The following is a 17,758-nucleotide window of genomic DNA, read 5'->3' as shown; positions in this document are numbered from 1 at the left end:
TCGGTAGACGTCTGTGGAGCGGCTCATCGGGCTTCGAGCCACGTCTTCTCGACAGCAAATCTCGATACCGGGAATAAGGTGGACCGAGCGAGCGCGAATGAAACGGCCAAAGAAAAACAAGGAGCCTTAGAAAGATTCTTAGCGGAAGAGGATCGGCAGGAACTGGGGTTGAAACGGTCCCCGAAGAAACTCTTTGCTCCAAAAGTCCTGGATTCAAAGGAATCAAAAAATAAAAATATTCAATATAAATAAGCGGATGACAATTCTCCAAAGATTATAATTGTTTAAATATTGTTTAAACAAATTCTCTATTGAAAAACACACAATCTAAAAAAAAATTTGTTATCCCTTCGCCTTCTAGATACTGAGATATTCTCATCCCCTAAATAAATTCTTTTTCTTCGAATATCATTTTGCATACAACTGTACATGTTTTTTTTTCATAATCGGAAGAGTCTTTTAAACGGCCTCCTTTATCAGAAGCACCATGTCTATTCAATATTATTTTTCGGTTTTTAAATATGTGTGTAAACAAATCGTTCAAGAACCACAATCACGATTTTCCTTAAATATCTTTTTGTCTGATAATAATTTGAAGCCTATCCATTAAACATTATTTTTTAATTTTATCGCACGTCTAAATAAATTGTCCAGCAACAACATTCACGATTTTCCTCGAATATCTGCTACCAACACGGGTTTGTATGTAGGGGTCTACTCAGCAGAGAGTCTACCACGTACACACAGCATGATTTGTCAGTTGACGTAGCCGGATGTACCCAAACATCATTGGCGTCCGCTGGCCTAAGCTTCTTCCAGAGGCTCTCGAAAGGTATATCACAAAGGACGTTTTCGACGGAATTACGGATTCAGGCCCGTTATCCACGCGCAGCCAGTTCATTGATCGATTAGATACAGCACACTCGAGGGTAAAACAATCAACGGGACGCGCGCGCGATGCATTCGTTAGCCTCGTTTGGCCCGATGACACGTTCTGCCAGCGTTGTTCGGGGCTTGTTCCGCTACCGTCAGTATCAGCACGTACATCGACCTCGCTTGCTGGCAACGCGTTTAATGTTGCATGCGTTTAATGTATGCGCGCTGAACCGATATCAATTGGTAACACCGTGTCCCGGCCAATTTTTTCCGGGCCGCTGTATTTTTGCATTAATAAATCGCGGGCGACGCATTTACCAACAAATTTCGCCTCGCGCACCGATTAAAACTGTTATGGGACTCTTCAAACGGGGAAGATGTCTGTGCATTAATACTTCAACATTTATTATTTATTAGTTATAATCATTTATTATTTATTATAATATGAATTGAAGGTAGATTTTTCATGGACGGTACAAAATACAAAATATTGAATAAACAATATTTAAAAAATTCAAAGATACTCTTATATATGAATTCATTTTGCAAAAATATCTGCGATCTAGTTATTAATAATATAGAGACCTGTAATATGTAATATAATATGGAAAACAATTGCATAAAATTAATCTTGAGTGCATTTAGTATAAAATATACTTTTGTTATTGTACAAAAGCACAGAATTGATAGTTCGATTACTCTAAATGGAACGAACAGGTTCAAACATTCCACCCAAACTATTCATTTCGACGTTGGGTATCGTGCGACGCACATAATCGCGCACTCATTTTCTACAAATCGCGTCCGCGATCTCGCCGACTGCTGCGGCTACGAATTTATGGTTTATTTGCCCGGGCCGCGGAGTTTAATTAAAATTCTTTCCAGCTTTCCGGCACTCTTTCAAGCTTCTCTAGCCGGCGACGACGACGACGTTCTTTTTGTTTCGTTTCTTCGTTTTAATTTTCCTGGGTCGGAATGATTACGCGCGGCGCGTCGCCGGTTATTGTCGGCATAGTTGTTCGCGGACCATGCACGCGACACGGGACTTTAATTGCTGGCGAATCGCGACGTTGATATCCGACGTTACGACCGGTGAATCTCGGGACATGACCCAGTCTGGAATTCCTATAGTGTTCTGCCCTCGTAGAGCGTGAAAGTGTCGCATAAATTCTATATGTGTTATCACATTTATATATTATTATATGTGCCTGACCTCGTCTCTGATCTCCTGTGTTCAAAAAGACGACAGAATGCAGACGTTTGTTTGCAATGATTCTCCAAAGTTGTTCTTTATTTTGTCTATTTAAAAAGATGAATGGTAATACTTGTACCCTTCTAGTTCATTATTTTTAATAATCGTTCTTCAGCTCTTAGAACGGAGCTATTACTCAAAGGTCTCCATTCGAAGTCTTTATTCAAAGTCCTAACCCAAAGTTCCTAATTCAAAGCCCCAATTCAAAGGTTCTCACTCTAGTCTTAAGTCAGGTCCTAGCCCAGACCTAACGCAAGGTGCTAACTCAAATGTCCTCACTCAAAATCCTACCTCAAACGTCCTCACTCAAGTTTTATCTCAAGGTCCTCACTCAAAGATCCCCGCTCAAAGGACCTTACTCAAAGTCCTATCTCACAGGTCCTCAGTCAAATCTTAACCTAAGGTCTTAACTCAAAGGTCCTCACTCAAGTTTTATCCCAAGGCCCCCACTCAAGGCCCTAACTTAAAGGTCTTCACTCAAGACACTAACACAAAGATCCTCGCTCAAAGGACCTTACTCAAAGTCCTATCTCACAGATCCTCAGTCAAATCTTAACCTAAAGTTAAGTCAAAGTCTTAACTTAAAAGTCCTCATTCAAATTTTATCCCAAGGCCCTCACTCAAAGGCCCTAACTCAAAGGTCCTCGCTCAAAAGTCATCACTCAGGGTCCTAACTCAAAGATCCTCGCTGAAAGGTCCTTACTCAAAGGTCCTCACTCAAAGATCCCAACTCAAAGAACTTATATCAATCCTCAGAACGGAGTCTCTACCCGCAGTCCTTACACGCTGATTTTAGCGAACCTTCCACGCGGATCAGATAAAAATCGCGCGATTAATTTCGCTCGATTAAACGGCGGCGTGGTCGCGTGCACCGAATATCAATCACGGTAATTAGCAGCGCCCGCCGGAAGACGCGTGATTCGCGTTCACGGTAGCCCGATCAAACGCGGCTTATCCACGTCTGCGTGGAAAACGCGTATTCCGCACCCTCCCTCCCCATCCCTCTCGTTCCCCTTCCGCGGCACGAAATCGGTTAATTCCCATCGGCTCTCGATTACGTTCGAATCAGCCGGGTGATTCGCGGACCAGCAATTTCCGCGGGCCGAGATTGAGCGTTTCGCGCAGCCGAACGCACGCGAAACACGATTATCGCTTGTTGCGCGGTGAAATACGCCTATTGCTCGGCCGAATCACCGCTGGGGACCTCGGCACCGATGTTCCCGATGTTCCTCTATGTTTCCGATGCTGCGACTGCCGATGCTTTTGATTTTCGTTAGCCGCACTCAACTATCCGGACTTGATTTACCGATCGCGGATGCTCGATCGTGCCTACCGGACACGCCGCTCGATCAATCTCGCGTTGGACACCTCCGCTTCGACGTTTTTGCATCGCGTTCCGCTGGACGAACCCCCATAGATCGAGCTGGTTTCCGGTTGTATGGGGAAATTGTGCTGGATGCTCGCGGAGTACCTGTTTCCACCCCTCGGTGTTATTATTTAGCTGATGTTTTTCATGAATTTTTAGGTGCGGGCTTTTGAATGATACACTTGTAAAACGCAGTACTATTAATAGCTATTAGTAGACTGCGGATCTTTATGCATTTATAGCAAAATTGAGTAGATGAAATTCAAAAATGTTGGAAAATTTGACAAACTGAAGGTGTCAATAGATGATTTCTCCTCTATTAAAATCGTTAAGGGAGGAAATAACATTCGAGTTAGTTTCTATTTCTTGCAATCGATGCAGACAATTTTTATTTTACATGAAGATCCGCAGTCTAGCTGTTAGTATACTGCGACGTTTATGCAGTTGTAACAAAAATGAGTATAGGGGTGTGACCGATAAAAATATTCGACTCGGTCGATTTAAATAGAACACCTTGTATATACAGCACGATTTTTCATGTTCAATGTACTGTACAAGTCTGTACAACTCCAAGAAGGTTTGGCGAAGGTAAGCTTCAAACGGCAACGAATGACCTTGAATGTCCTTGAGTGACCCTCGAAGACCAACATGTTGTAATTCAATAAATTCGTGATTGAATGGGCTACACACCTGTCTATAAAATCTACATATTGGGTTGGCAAGAAAGTAATTTCGGTATTTTGAGGTGAAATAAAACCTAATATTTTTATTAAATTAATAACTTCAATCAATAAAATATTTTCCAATTTGTTCGATGATCTTTTGACATCATTTATCTTTTGGCAAAAGATCATCGAACAAACTGATTGAAGTTCATTGCTTGAATGAAAATATTAGGTTTTATTTCACCTTAAAATGCCGAAATTACTTTCTTGCCAACCCTAGATGTCACCTGTAGTGATTATATGTACATACCTTACAATTTTTCATATTCAAAATGGTTGTAAAAGGTACATAACTGTCGCAAGAAAACAAGGAAGCAAAATCGGCATAGAACAGCAGCATTTCAACTCTTCAAGATTGCAAATGGCGTGTCCTCATCGAGAATACAAGACAGCCAGACATAATTTTGAAGGTTCTCCACAAGCAGCACAGAAACGCCATAATTCCAAAAGACTATCGGATCCTCTCCGCAGTGGCAGCTAAAACAGCATTTCCGGAATTCCGAGAATTTCGCGACTGGTATTTCGAGAGGGATTCCGCCCGGCGGAAATGAAGAATGTTCTCACGGGCACTCGCTGGCGATTAGCCGTAATTTCGAGAGCTTTCTAGCATTCGTGCTTCCATCTCGCCCCGGTGCGTGTGGATCCACGCTCTCGAAATGAAGGCAGACACAAAGCAGCACCGGCGCGGCGCGCGACGTTTAACTAACTTCCGCCTGAAGGGATTTATTTGAAGAGGACCGGACCTCGCGGCGGCGACGGTGGCATTAGATTAATTCTTTCGCCAAGCTTTCGACACGGTTATTCCTGTGCTCCGCCTGCGATTTTTCCTGGGGAAAAACGGATCCTGTAGTCCTGGATGATACTGGGACCAGCGGTAAACAGCTCGCGGCTATGCCAACGTAAATAAAGTATGTCGGAGGGCTGATCGCGACCTTTTACTCGGTCATGCGCCGTAAGTTGTTTTTGAGGCGTGTTTCAACCCTTTCATTTATCACAGAATCCTATCGAAGGTGTGCCATACAATCTATTAACCTCTTGCATTACAACAGTTTTGTAATTCATAATTTCCTAGAAAGAACTACACCCTCAATTTGGTGAACATTAAACCCTTCCCCTACCTACAATATGCCACTAATTTCCTTTAAACCGAAATAAAATTGTACTTTGGTTTTGTTAATGTACACTTGTTGGAGAATATATAATAAGTTTCTCCTTTCTTAGCAAATTATTATATGAACTACAAAGCAGTTCTAATCGCTAAAACCGTAAAATAAATCGTAGGGCAAGCGGTTGATGTAAGAAAAGTGACGCAAAATTTTTTGATTGCATAATATTCTACTCGTCACAAGGATGAATACTGTTTTCTTCAAAAATTATGGCACATTACTTTCCATTAACAAACCGATTTTATTTATATTATATTTTCGATATATTTCAAGATAACACACGTAACAACATGTATACATTGATTTTGTAGTAATTATTTTACTATTCTACTATTCCAACAGTGACCTATTTAGAATGTTCACAAAAAGCAGGAACAAACGGCAAATTAATATGATTCCCAATGTGTCCCTAACAGAGGTGGGCATTATTTGGCGAAACAAATATTTCAAATACTATTTAATATTTTAGATTTTATTTTGCTGAAAGAAAATAGTATTTTAAATAAGATATACAATTTCGAAAATAATATGTTTCTATTTTAACAATCTGCAACACAAAATAACATATTTCTATTTCAACAATTTGAACCAGAATATAAAATATTTCTATTTCAACCATTTGATCCAGAAAATAAAATATTTCTATTTTCACAAAAATTCTATTTTAATAAATAAAATGTTACTTTTTGCATTGTTATAATTCTCTGAGAAACCGCATAAACATATCCGGTTTATGTCTATCTTTTCGTTAAGCAATAATATTTAAAATTAAAATTAAAAATAAATACAAAATACAAATATTCGCAATATATTCTTCAAATAAAATACTATTTTCAAAAATGACTGCCTCTCTCAAATAAATTACTTTATTTTCAAAAGTTACTACATCGAATAAAATATTTTATTTTCAAAGTTGTACGCATACTTTAAAATAAATAGGATTATATATTTATTATTAACTATTTAAAATATACTATTTTCCCCTGTTCTGGTCCCTAAGCAGCATCCAGTCGGGCCGAAATCAGGCCGAAAAATAAGCAAACGAGGGTTGGAGTCTCCGTAGTTTGCTCGCGCGTCAGGGCGGAAACTGCGTGGATCAAGGGTTGAAAGGGAAAGGGAGAGGGAGAGAGGACCGGTGGTGGCATGCGTGGGTGTGGGGGATGTTACCGGGCCGACGTCGGCAAATATTGACCAAAGCTCTCCCGAGGCGATTGAATTAACGATTCCATTAAAATCTCGTGAAGGGACTCGACCCGGTCTTCCCTTTTCCGAGTCCCTCTCTTCGAGATCGTGCCCGTTCGCTGTGAAACAAATTTCACCCTCGAAAGCTCTTCGGGAACCCACGGGAACGACCGTCTCGTCGATCAAACTTCCAAAATAGTTTTCCCAAGTCTCGTATTGAGAGAGCAGTTTGGAAATGATAGAGTTCGGGAAAAGCGCTCGATACTTTTCGAACAGGAAAAATTGGGATGTGGAGGCACGGGGGTGAAGGGGACCGCGGAGGGTTGTGGACCAAGCATTGTATCCGAAAACGAGGTTTTAACGGGTGCGTGGAGCCGTAATTTCCGCGAGCCGGTCCGCGCAAACTGGCGAGCCGCCCGAGCAATGAATTTTTCGTTAACCCTTCTGTTTCCCGACGAGATGAAACGCTTATGCTCCCATTTCGACGAATTACGTAAATCGGTGATCGACAGGACAAATTCCTAACCTGTAGAATTTTTTCTGATTTGGAACAGTGAAAACATTCGACTTCAGAATTCAGAATTAAAAAACTTGAAAATAGAACTTTTAGTATTTTCTCTGCAATTCCGACAACTTGCAGGTTTTTTTTCAAAAAATTTTGTCACCTTGTGTAGCAAACCAATTGTTCTAACTTCTCCAAAAATTTCAAGTCGTATATTGCAATATTAAAAAAGTTATGGTGTTTTTAAGAGTGTCCGAACATTAGTGTGAGTACACGCCGTTATTCAAAATTGTAGAACATAGTTTGTAGAGAGTTTATTTAATAAATTTAATATTAATGGAGATAAGCTGTGAAACAAACGGTGGAACATATTAAATTCTTGTTTAACAAGCTCCTATGGCGGACTGTACTTTGAAGCTGGGAATTTTTGAAACAATGTGAAACGGAGAGATTTGTTACGTGGAAGATTCAAGGTTTCGTATAAAACGCCCACGCACGTCGTAACACGGACGTCCTGCCCGTCTTCCGGCCAAAAATATCGAGCAAATATGGACCGAATTAACCCCGCAGACGACCATAGATCACGGGGGAAACAAAAGCAATCGCGTGACTGCGAAATTGCTGTCGCGTAAATCACGCCGGTAGCGCGATCGCAACGCGTCGGCTTAATGAATTTATTTCCGGCGGACACACAGCGAGGACTACGTTCACGGCCGGTTGATGTTAAGCCGATTCAAGGATTCGTAATCTGGCCATCTACTCGCCTGTAGATCACATTCAAGTTCATCAGAGAATGAATGGATAAACTGCTTTGTAAATCGTGGGATAATTAGAATGGAGAATCTTGCTTTGATAGAAAAAAGAGAAAACTGTCTGGTAAGAAAAATATTTGACACTTGTTTGTTCTTGGCAGCTGGCTTTTGTGTTCAGGGGTAGAAGCTACCCTCTAAGAATGCCATATTAGTTTATACAAAAGTTTATACAAAATTCAGAGAGCGAAAACTACCCTGCTTGGTTGCAAGATATTTGTAATAGAAAATTCAGAATATACGATTCACATAAAAATGCGAAGACTCATTCAAGTTCAGAGGATGAACGGATAAACTGCTTTGTGGATGATGGGATAATTAGAATGGAGAATCTTGTTTTGATAGGAAGAAGAGAAAAATGTCTGGTAAGAAAAATATTTGACACTTGTTTGTTCTTGGCAGCTGGCTTTTGTGTTCAGGGGTAGAAGCTACCCTCTAAGAATGCCATATTAGTTTATACAAAAGTTTATACAAAATTCAGAGAGCGAAAACTACCCTTCTTGCTTGCAAGATATTTGTAACAGAATATTCAGAATATACGATTCACATAAAAATGCGAAGACTGCCCTCTAAGGGTGCAAAATATATTTCCCACGAATATTTAAAAATACGCTGCATAGAAAATTCGAAGGGTGGAAACTACCTTCTGAAGGTACGTTGGGTAGAATTTCCAAAAAACACAGTTTGTAAAAAATTCGGAGACTACCCTGTGAGGGTGCGAAATATGACTGGCAGAATATTCGAAAAAGCACAGAAAAATTCGAAGAGTGGAAAGTACTCTCTAAAGATGTCAAATATGTCTGGTAGAATATTTAGAAAAATCCAATTCGTAGAAAATTCGAAGGGTAAAAACCGCCCTCTGAGGATGTGAAACACGGCTGGTAAAATATTGAGAAAAATACTGGGGTTGGGACATCCTAAATACGGGAGCAAGTCACTAAAATATGGGAAGAGTCTCGTTGTAATTTTTTGTATTGTAAAAATGAAAATGAACGAGCCAAATATAGATTCCAAAGTTCACTGTAACAAATGTAACACAGTTTTAACTATTTTTGGATCAGTTAAAAGAGAGATTGGTGCCCTAATCTCGCGATAAGGAAAAATCTTTCGATCGTAGGCAACCAAGTTCTTCATGCGAGGAGTTCATCGTCTTTCTGAATCGCCGGAATCTGGGTCAGGTATTCCCGCTTCCGGTCCACTCGAACTGCTCCACTGTCGTCCGGTTTCCTTCCGCGAATGTAAATACTGGCTTCATGGTCGACGTTCATCCTCGAAACTTTGGCATTAGAGCAACTTGGGACGAGGCCCAACCCCTCGCTTCTAAAATCGCTTATTTCCTTCGGCGGTCCCTGGCTCCGCCGCCATTCTTTCGCTTCAGAATCTCTGCTGCACGATCGATGTGTAACTAGAGGCAACTGGGTCGTGGACTTACTTGTTGTTAGCACACTGTGTCCCCTAAACCCTTTCAAATTGCAAACCTCCCTCCATTTCACCATTTCTTCGCGAACGGAACCGCTCGAGATCAAAATTGAAGCACTCCATGTTGGATCAGATTGGGGGATGTTTAACCAATCGGAAATTCGTGGAAGAAAATCGGAAAATAACGTAGCTTGGCTGATCTTAAAGCGGAGAATTTCTAGTTTTATTCAGCTTAATTTTCATTTTCCCGAAAAAATTTTTATGGCGTTGGAAAACGTGATGAAAATGATGTAGACGCAGGTAGTGGGAGAAGTTTAAACATCTGATGAGGGTACAAACAATTTTTGAGGCTCCCCTTTAAAATGATCCTTCAAAACTGAATGCACGATTTTCCAATTCAATTTTATTGCACTTTGAATGTCTTTATCCTTCCACAATGTTAAGATAATTGAAATTAAATATATTAAATTGATAATAAATTGAAAGACGAATCGGAAGAATGTAAAAAAGGTTCCGTTCATTCTGAAAATTATTCATCGGGAGATAACCGCAATTAAAAGAGCTGTTTGATATTACTCCCGACAGGGAGCAAAGTTCATGCTGCTCCATCACGCAAACTAAATCAACAAATTAAACCTCCGGCCCAACAACAATAACAGCGTCGTATAGTTGGCAAGTTTATTCCGGGCAATTTTATCGCGTAATGTTCCAGAGCCCGGTAAAAAAGGGTGAATAACTCCGTTGATTATTTAATCGTTCCAGACTGGCGCGAAGCAGTATTTCCGGGGCAAAGAAGCTCCGGACTTTTGCTTTCCCGACAAAAATTATCGCCGTTGTGCAAGGCGATTTCGCGTTTAATTAAAATGCCCGGCGCAAAGCCTATTTTTCCCTGGCGTGTTTCATTCAATTCCGCCATGGTCATTATTCCCGCGCCACTTCCTCGGTGAACGGAACGGAAAGGGTCACGTATCCGGAAAAAGATGAAAATTTCGGTCGATTGGAGTCCAGAGGGAAAAAAGGAGGAATTTTCGGTGAATAAAATTGCGCGATGTTCTACGGAATAATCTTCTTCGGGCCGATGGCGTGCCATGAATGTTTCACCGCTTGCGCGATGCGTTTAGCCGGCCTGTTCCACGCGGGGATGGAAATTACGATTTCATCATACAGCCTTTGCAACGAACAACAACCCTCTGCGTTTATTCAAGAACCACTCTGTTCGAGCAGCGAGAGCACGTTGTTGCTCCCTGCCGTGACGAACGCGTAGAACTCTCGACGTTGCGGTGACGCTACTGTGTCGGAGATTCCATGAGTCGATTGTAGATTTATAATTGGAGCCTTTGGGTTTGTAGGAAAATTGCGGAAAAATTTTTTTAATTCTGGTAGGGGACTGAAAGGAACGTGGTGGGACCACAAGGGGTGCTTAACATTCATTTTATATTAGTTCCAGAGGGAATTCATTAGCTTTTGAGAGCTTAAATCAAAGCGAGCAGTTCGCACTTCATGATAAGTACACTTACAATTGCAAAACAATTAGATACCGTGTCGAAAAATTTACTAATTTCTATTGATTGCTGAAAGCAATGTGGTTGGACGATGAGGGGTAGCTTTAGATTGATTTTGTGGTACTTCCAGAAGGAATTCATAAGCTTTTGAGGGTTCAAATTAAAGCGAGAAGATTATACTTTATGATAGGTCTATTTAGGTTTGCAGGAAAATTCAATACCATGTCGGAAAATTAGTAAATCCCAGTCGATAGTTAGAAGCCACAAGGTTGGACTTTGAGGGGTGGTTAATGATTATAAAGTTGCTTCCAGAAGGAATTTATGAACTTTTAATGGCTCAAATGAAAGCCTAAAATGCGTAGTTTGTTATCAGTTCATTTTGATTTCGAGGAAAATTCGGAGTACATCAGAACGTTGAAAAATCTTGATGGGTAGTTAACATTGTTGGATTTTGAGGGATGGTCTGAAATCGATTATTAGAGTAACATCCAGAGGGAACTTATGAATTTGAAAAAAGTTCCAAAATTATATCGAAAATCCGACAAATCCCGATCGAAAGTCCTGAGGGAAAAATTTGAATAAAAGCCCTGTTAGTTTCGAATTATTTCTCGTTCATTTTGTCACAGTATTTTCATGACGCAATTTAAAGAAAATAATTTAGTTCTTCCTCTCAAGTAGTTAAAACTCAGTATCTAGTATTTGAAATTACCTAAAAACTATATCTATAAACTAACAATTCATTCTAATATGAATGAATTTAAAACCGATCATTTTCAATTCTTACAAATTTCTAAATAAATATTAATCCCTGCACAAATACAAGTGCTGCATAATTCCGAAAGCTGTATAAGTGGATGATCAAAATTTCCATAGAGCTCGAGAGTTGAAAAAGAAAGCACGCCATATCCTAACAAAAGGAGAACGGAAGACAGACCGGTTGAATTTCAATAAGCTCTCGAGCGATTGCCTATCAAAGAGCACTTAAGTCCGCAATTCGGAACAAAAGCTTCGCGCGTCACTTAAAAAGCCGAAAAAGTGGAGCGCTTGAACTTAGACAGGATCGATGTCACAGGAACAACGATCCTGTGGAAGACAATGGCGACGGACAAACAATGGGACGGTTTCGGCGAGCCCCTCCACCGGACACGGTCACCGCGCGGCCAGTTTTAACGCGAGCTTAATCGCCAGCCAATTAACTCGTTACTTGACCTTTTAATCGAATTTTAACCCGTTCCGCTGTCACCTCCTCTCTTTCGAATCTATTTCATTTTGTCATTTGGAAATAAAATCCGCAATAGAAACAATTTTTACAATTTTTGTACAAAAAATGTCTGCTCTATCGGTGGAGGTAGATTTTTCTTCAGACTTTCATTGTTTTTAAAGAAATTTTAATGTGTATGGCTTTGTTCAAAAACTATATAAACCAGTTTAGATGTTTGTGCTATTATGTAAATGTATATCGTCGTATTTGGGAGAGTATACAGAATCATTATACGTAAAAATTATTTTTGTAGCTTTTGTGGTTCGAGTGGAAAAAATGCACAAAGTTAAAAATTGTTCAAATTGTGGTAACTTCCAAAATCTAATATTTCGATGATACAACTTCAAACGATTCTGCGAAGCTAAGAATATTTTTCTCACATTTATTTTAATGCGATCTTACCCAGGGGTGTATCCCCTTTGCAACAAGGTGTTAAAAATTGTCTCTCGACTTTTCTTCGCAATTTTATTCAACTTCAAACGCACTTTAATTTTGCGTACTACAACTTCGACAGAAAAACATTTTCACCATGTTCTCAACCCGAATACCCCATGGCTAGGAACAGAACAGTGTATCGCGGACATAATCGAACCCCTCGCACGTGCAACCCCTTTAATTAAACTCCTCGAACTGTTTCTGCGAATACGTTCGCGACTAGTTCGCAGTCGACTCGGCCGAATTCTTCGAGATCCGGAATTCTCGTAATATCTGTCGGTCCACGGATTCCAATTACATACATTTTTAGGAAAAGTAGAGAACTTCTTTCAAGCCCTCATTGAAAAGGATCAGCAGTTTCGAAAGAGCCCCTGATATTGAATCTTCGAGAATATATGTCTTGTAATATGTGGGGCTGCCTTCAAAACAATGATAATCAATGAATGCAGGACAAGAATGTCAATAAAATTTTTTTTGAAAAAGTACTACACTAGTCTGTGTTGCCTTATACAAGTTACAAGATTGAATTAATGTGGATTTTGCGATGAAATGTTAAGCATGTGTGTAACTCCTATTAGATCTACAAAACATTTAATATTTTCCTTATGGGCCTAATTTTTGCATGTAACCATGTGAATTAATAATTATTTGGAAAATCTGTTTTGCATATCATTTCGTAAACCAATGCTTCTAATTGATTATAAAAGAACAGGTCGTTTGGTACAATTATAAAAAAGTTATTCTATTTTAAAGGCGTACGAATACTTTTTACACTCACTGTAGCTAGTGTTGGCTCACAATTACCCAGTAAAGTATTATAGTAAATGACTGACACACTCGCCAGAAAAAAAGAGTTAGGCGCGCCAAGATAGAGCAAGTTCCACGCTGTCTGAAGAACAGAGAGAATCGTTACCGGGAGATTTAATTTATGGCCCCCGAAACTTCTGCCTCCGGCCATAGAGCTCTAAAAAGCCGAGCGGAGATGGAATGAAAGTAATTACCGAGGCCTTCTCTCTTCCCAAGCTTTCGTTAGTTTTCGGGACGGCGCACGCGCCCGGCTAAGCGGATTTCGGAAAATCAGTCCATTTACCCGAACGACCGGTTTGAATCGGTCTTTCGTTTAGCAGCTTACAGAGGCCGGAAAAATTCCGGCGCGGGAAAGACCGCTTCTGCTTGGACGCGGAATTTAGAGCTGCCGATTGTCCGCGAGAAATTCCGGCCTGCGAATGCGATGTCCCGACGTCCTACTTAATTCCATTATGCGCTTTTCTTTGGGCTGAACGGCGCTAAACTGGCGCATACAGTGGTGTACGAATACATAGAATTTTTGGAGCCCTGTGGGGCTTGTATAATATTAGTATTTTATGTCAATATTTTTTAGGACATAAAAGAAACAGGATTAGTTGTGCTTCTAGAATTTTTTACCGAGGAAGTATGAAATGTTGTGATGTGGGACTTTAATGTGCTCTTTTGTTAATGTCTCAGCATGGTCTACAAATTTTTTCACCTGCAGAATATAAAAATTGAGCTTGCTACAGGCAATTAACTAAACACCTCTACCACCCCCTTCTGATATTGCTTAAATAAAGCTGTTGTATTACCAGAGTTGTGCTAATTCAATTACATTGTAATTCAATTACGCAATTGAATTACATTGCATTTCAATTATATAGTAATTCAATTACGTCGTAACTGAATTACACAATTCAAACCTTTCAATTAATTCAATTGCTAAGTATTTTAATCAGATGAGTAATTGAAATACAATATAATTAAAATACAGCTCTCCAAATTATAGCCCAGGACTTTGAAGAAGTGCGATATATTTTTATGTTTTTCTTTCAGATACTTGTTTGCTGTCTGTGCGAAGTTTCAACCTCTTCTTACCTATTACTTTATTATTCTTTAATTTTTAATTTTAATTTAATTACATCATAATTCGTAATTAATGCAATTTAATTACAAAGTATTTTATAATTCTACCCCAATTGCAATTACGAATTACATCGTAATTCAATTACAATGTATTTTATAATTGTACTCCGATTTCAATTACGAATTACATTGTAATTTAATTGAATGAAGATCTGAATTATAAATTACAATATAAATGAATTACAATGTAATTCAATTACTTTGTAATTGTAATTCCTGGAGTAATTCGATTGTAATTCAGCACAACTCTGGGTGTATCACTAACACTATTACAATAAGAAGTATAGTTAGGAAGAATAATGTATCGAGTATCGATATTTTCACTAGCATTATTATTACTAATAATAATTCTTCGACACAAATAGGCTAATAAATTTTCATTCAGAATACCGAGATAGTGCACAAGAAAATAGATAACCATCACGTGATCTCGATGCGTACAAACAAAATCGCGGCACTGGATTATACCTCCTCGATACAGAAAAAGGTTCGTGCGAGATACTTGTTCAAATAACGAACACATCCAGAGAAAATTGCATTCATGCATTAAAAAGGGACACGCTATACATTAGCCTTGTATAGGGGTTGGTAGTACTAATGTTAAAACGTTCTTTTCGCCGCTCACGCATGGTCCGCACAACTTTCCCAATTAAAACCGCCCAAGCACAATATTTCACGAGAGTACCCACCCCCGACGCTGTTCCCCAAGAAAACACAAAAGAATAATTTTCTGCAAGCTCGTAAGAATATCCCCGCAGCTGGAAAGAGCGGGGTCCGCCACTCTGCGGTAATTTACCGGCGCTCGGCCGAGTCCCATGGGCAATTATCAGGAGATTATAAATTTTCCTGGGTGGAAATTAATTCGCAACATAGAGGCTCCCCCCTTTTTTTTCAAACTTGTTTTCCAGCTTGACGGGTTGAAAACAGTCGGGCGTCTGATTATCCTCACGGCTGGGAAACTGGGATAAATCAAATCCGCGGGTTTCACGTACGCGCGGCATGCTCTCTCGGCGAACTTTTAATGGGCTTCTGAATCTGAGAAAAAGGAGAACGTAACGCGCGCCGGTTCCGGGGATGAACGGCTATAGGGGGTTCGCGTGCGGAGAGGGGGTGGGGAGAGGGTGGGGAAAAAATGCGAGGCACGTCGGCCCCAGTCGATTCCGGAAGATTTAATGCAAGCTCGCCGATGCATTCGTAAATCTTCTCGCCGAGCCGCGAAAAACTCCGCGACGACTTGCTGCTTGCTGACTTACGATCGAGCTGTGTCGAGGTCCTTGATCCTGCTGCCGAGGACAAAAACCCGAGGAGGAAACGTCACTCGCGGGACTTCACTGCTCGCGCACCAACATTATTATACTACTTCCCCAACTGACGCGAGTCATTCGGTCCGAGCCGCTCGAATGATCGGGACTCGTTCCTCTTCTCGAAGGCTTGGTCACTAGTCCTGGTGTTTGATCCTTCCGGTTAGATCGATGAACGGCTGGAGATCGATGAGTGAAGGTATTAATCAATATTGTTAAATGGAACACTGGCGGTTAATTTTTGCGATCCTAGATGCTCTTCGTTTATTATTAATTTAATAATGTTTATATCGTTCACTCGGCTACTGATCAAATGAATGTTAATGGACGATGAATAATTAATTAATATTGGTCGACGGAGCACTTGATTTTCGTCGATCCCGGTCTTATACCGTTGAGGATGGTCTAGATCACTGCTGATTAATTTTTCAGATCCAGGACCCCGCTGGTTTGATATTTATTTAATAATTGAATTGTTCACTCATGTGTTGATCACATTGACGTCGGCGATGAGTGAAGATTATATTAATTAATATTGTTTAATGGAGCACTCGATTTTCATCGATCACGATCTTATATTGCTGTGGGTAATCTGGACCACTAGTAGTTAAATTTTCAGATTCTGCTCGTTGATTATTAATTTAACAATATTTGAATTGTTCACTTGAGCGCTGACTAAATGGACGTCGTCGATAGTGATTAATTAATTAATATTGGTCAACGGAGCACTTAATTTTCATCGATGCCGGTTCTATATCGTTGAGGATGGTCTAGATCACTGGTGGTTAATTTTTCAGATCCTAGATGCTCTATTATTAGTTTAATAATGCCTAAATCATTCACTCGATCCCTTATCAAATGACTGTCTACGACGATGAACTAATTTTCATCAAAGCAGCACACGATTTTGATCTAGATCACCTGTAGCTAATTATCGAAATCCTAGATCTGTTTTCTGGGTTACTAATTCAACAATATTCAACTCCCTCGATCTCTTATCAGATGAACATCTACGACAATTAGTTAATTAATAGTGACGAATGGAGCCCTCGACTTCGATCGATCTCGATCTTTCCCTGCCGACAACGATCCAGATCGCAGATGATTAATTTTTCCAGATCTTCCCCTTTATTATTAAAGTGATAAAGTTTGACGAAGAACACGATTCTATTCGATGCACAAAAGTTCCCAATTCGATTTCGCATTTACCGTCCAGACAGTCGACCGCCGGGGTTAATTACCGCTGGATCACCTATTTAATTTCCACCGTGACACCTCTTTAAGAGATTAACTTTCACCCTCGAAAATTACGGGCTCAATTTCGCGGCGACCCTGGCCGGCCCGCGAACTCGAGCCTGTTTGACGCCGCCGAGGAAAAAAGAACGTCCGACGAGCTTCTCTCACCCCGTGCCACGCTCTTTTCAATTAGGCTCGACAACCCCTCCGGTGTTCCGTAACACCTGCACTCTCACCCCCCCCCCCACGACACCGGCTGTCGATTAATCTTTTTAGCGACGCGAGAGAGAGAAAGAGAGACCGATCACTTCCTAATACGATTCAAAGAAGCTTCTTGCCCCGGGGGATCAAATTTCTCGCTGCCACTGGGATCGAGACATTCTCTACTTTCTTGGATCCTCCTGCCAATGGATCGTATCCGTTCTAAATCTCTATAGCACCACGAACAAGTTTCCATCAAGATCCTACCAACTGTTTCAGAAATTACAGCTGATTATAGATACTAGATAGATCATGCACTGTTTCTAAATCCTCCCTAGACGATCCTCCGTCTTGGAAGAAGAAATATCGATCACGTTCCTCCTGGATCACTATACAACCCTCAAACCCATAACCAAGCTACAAACTGTATCAATAATTATAATTAGTTATGGATCTCGAATAAATCGTACACTGCTTCTACGTCACCACATGCCCTCCTAAATCCTACCTAGATCCTCTCACGCAATCACAATCTAAATCCCTAAATCACTATACAACCCCAAAAACTTAAAACCTGCAATTCCAGAAAA

General features: G+C 40.2%; 2 protein-coding genes across 7 annotated transcripts in view; both read right to left on the bottom strand.

Annotated features, from left to right (window-relative positions):
* The window catches only part of LOC143210821 (uncharacterized), a 313,009-nt gene that overhangs the window by 208,570 nt on the left and 86,681 nt on the right, over positions 1-17,758 (bottom strand). The gene's annotated exons all lie outside the window — the stretch shown is intronic.
* The window catches only part of LOC143210844 (uncharacterized), a 113,397-nt gene that overhangs the window by 35,075 nt on the left and 60,564 nt on the right, over positions 1-17,758 (bottom strand). Inside the window, exon 2 of one of the 4 annotated variants that reach the window (XM_076428069.1) lies at positions 15,684-16,509. Coding sequence is in view for 2 of the 4 variants with exons in the window: in XM_076428067.1 (XP_076284182.1) it covers positions 16,373-16,406 (34 nt within the window). In the remaining 2 variants the exon portion in view is untranslated. Of the gene's footprint in view, positions 1-15,683; positions 16,541-17,758 lie in introns of all 4 variants that reach the window. The other 3 variants (XM_076428070.1, XM_076428068.1, XM_076428067.1) reach the window with 3 other exon arrangements.

This window comes from Lasioglossum baleicum, chromosome 7 (assembly GCF_051020765.1).
Source record: "Lasioglossum baleicum chromosome 7, iyLasBale1, whole genome shotgun sequence".
NCBI classification, from domain to species: domain Eukaryota; kingdom Metazoa; phylum Arthropoda; class Insecta; order Hymenoptera; family Halictidae; genus Lasioglossum; species Lasioglossum baleicum.
Note: the sequence above shows the minus strand (reverse complement) of the source record. Positions and strands in the feature narration are given on the sequence as shown.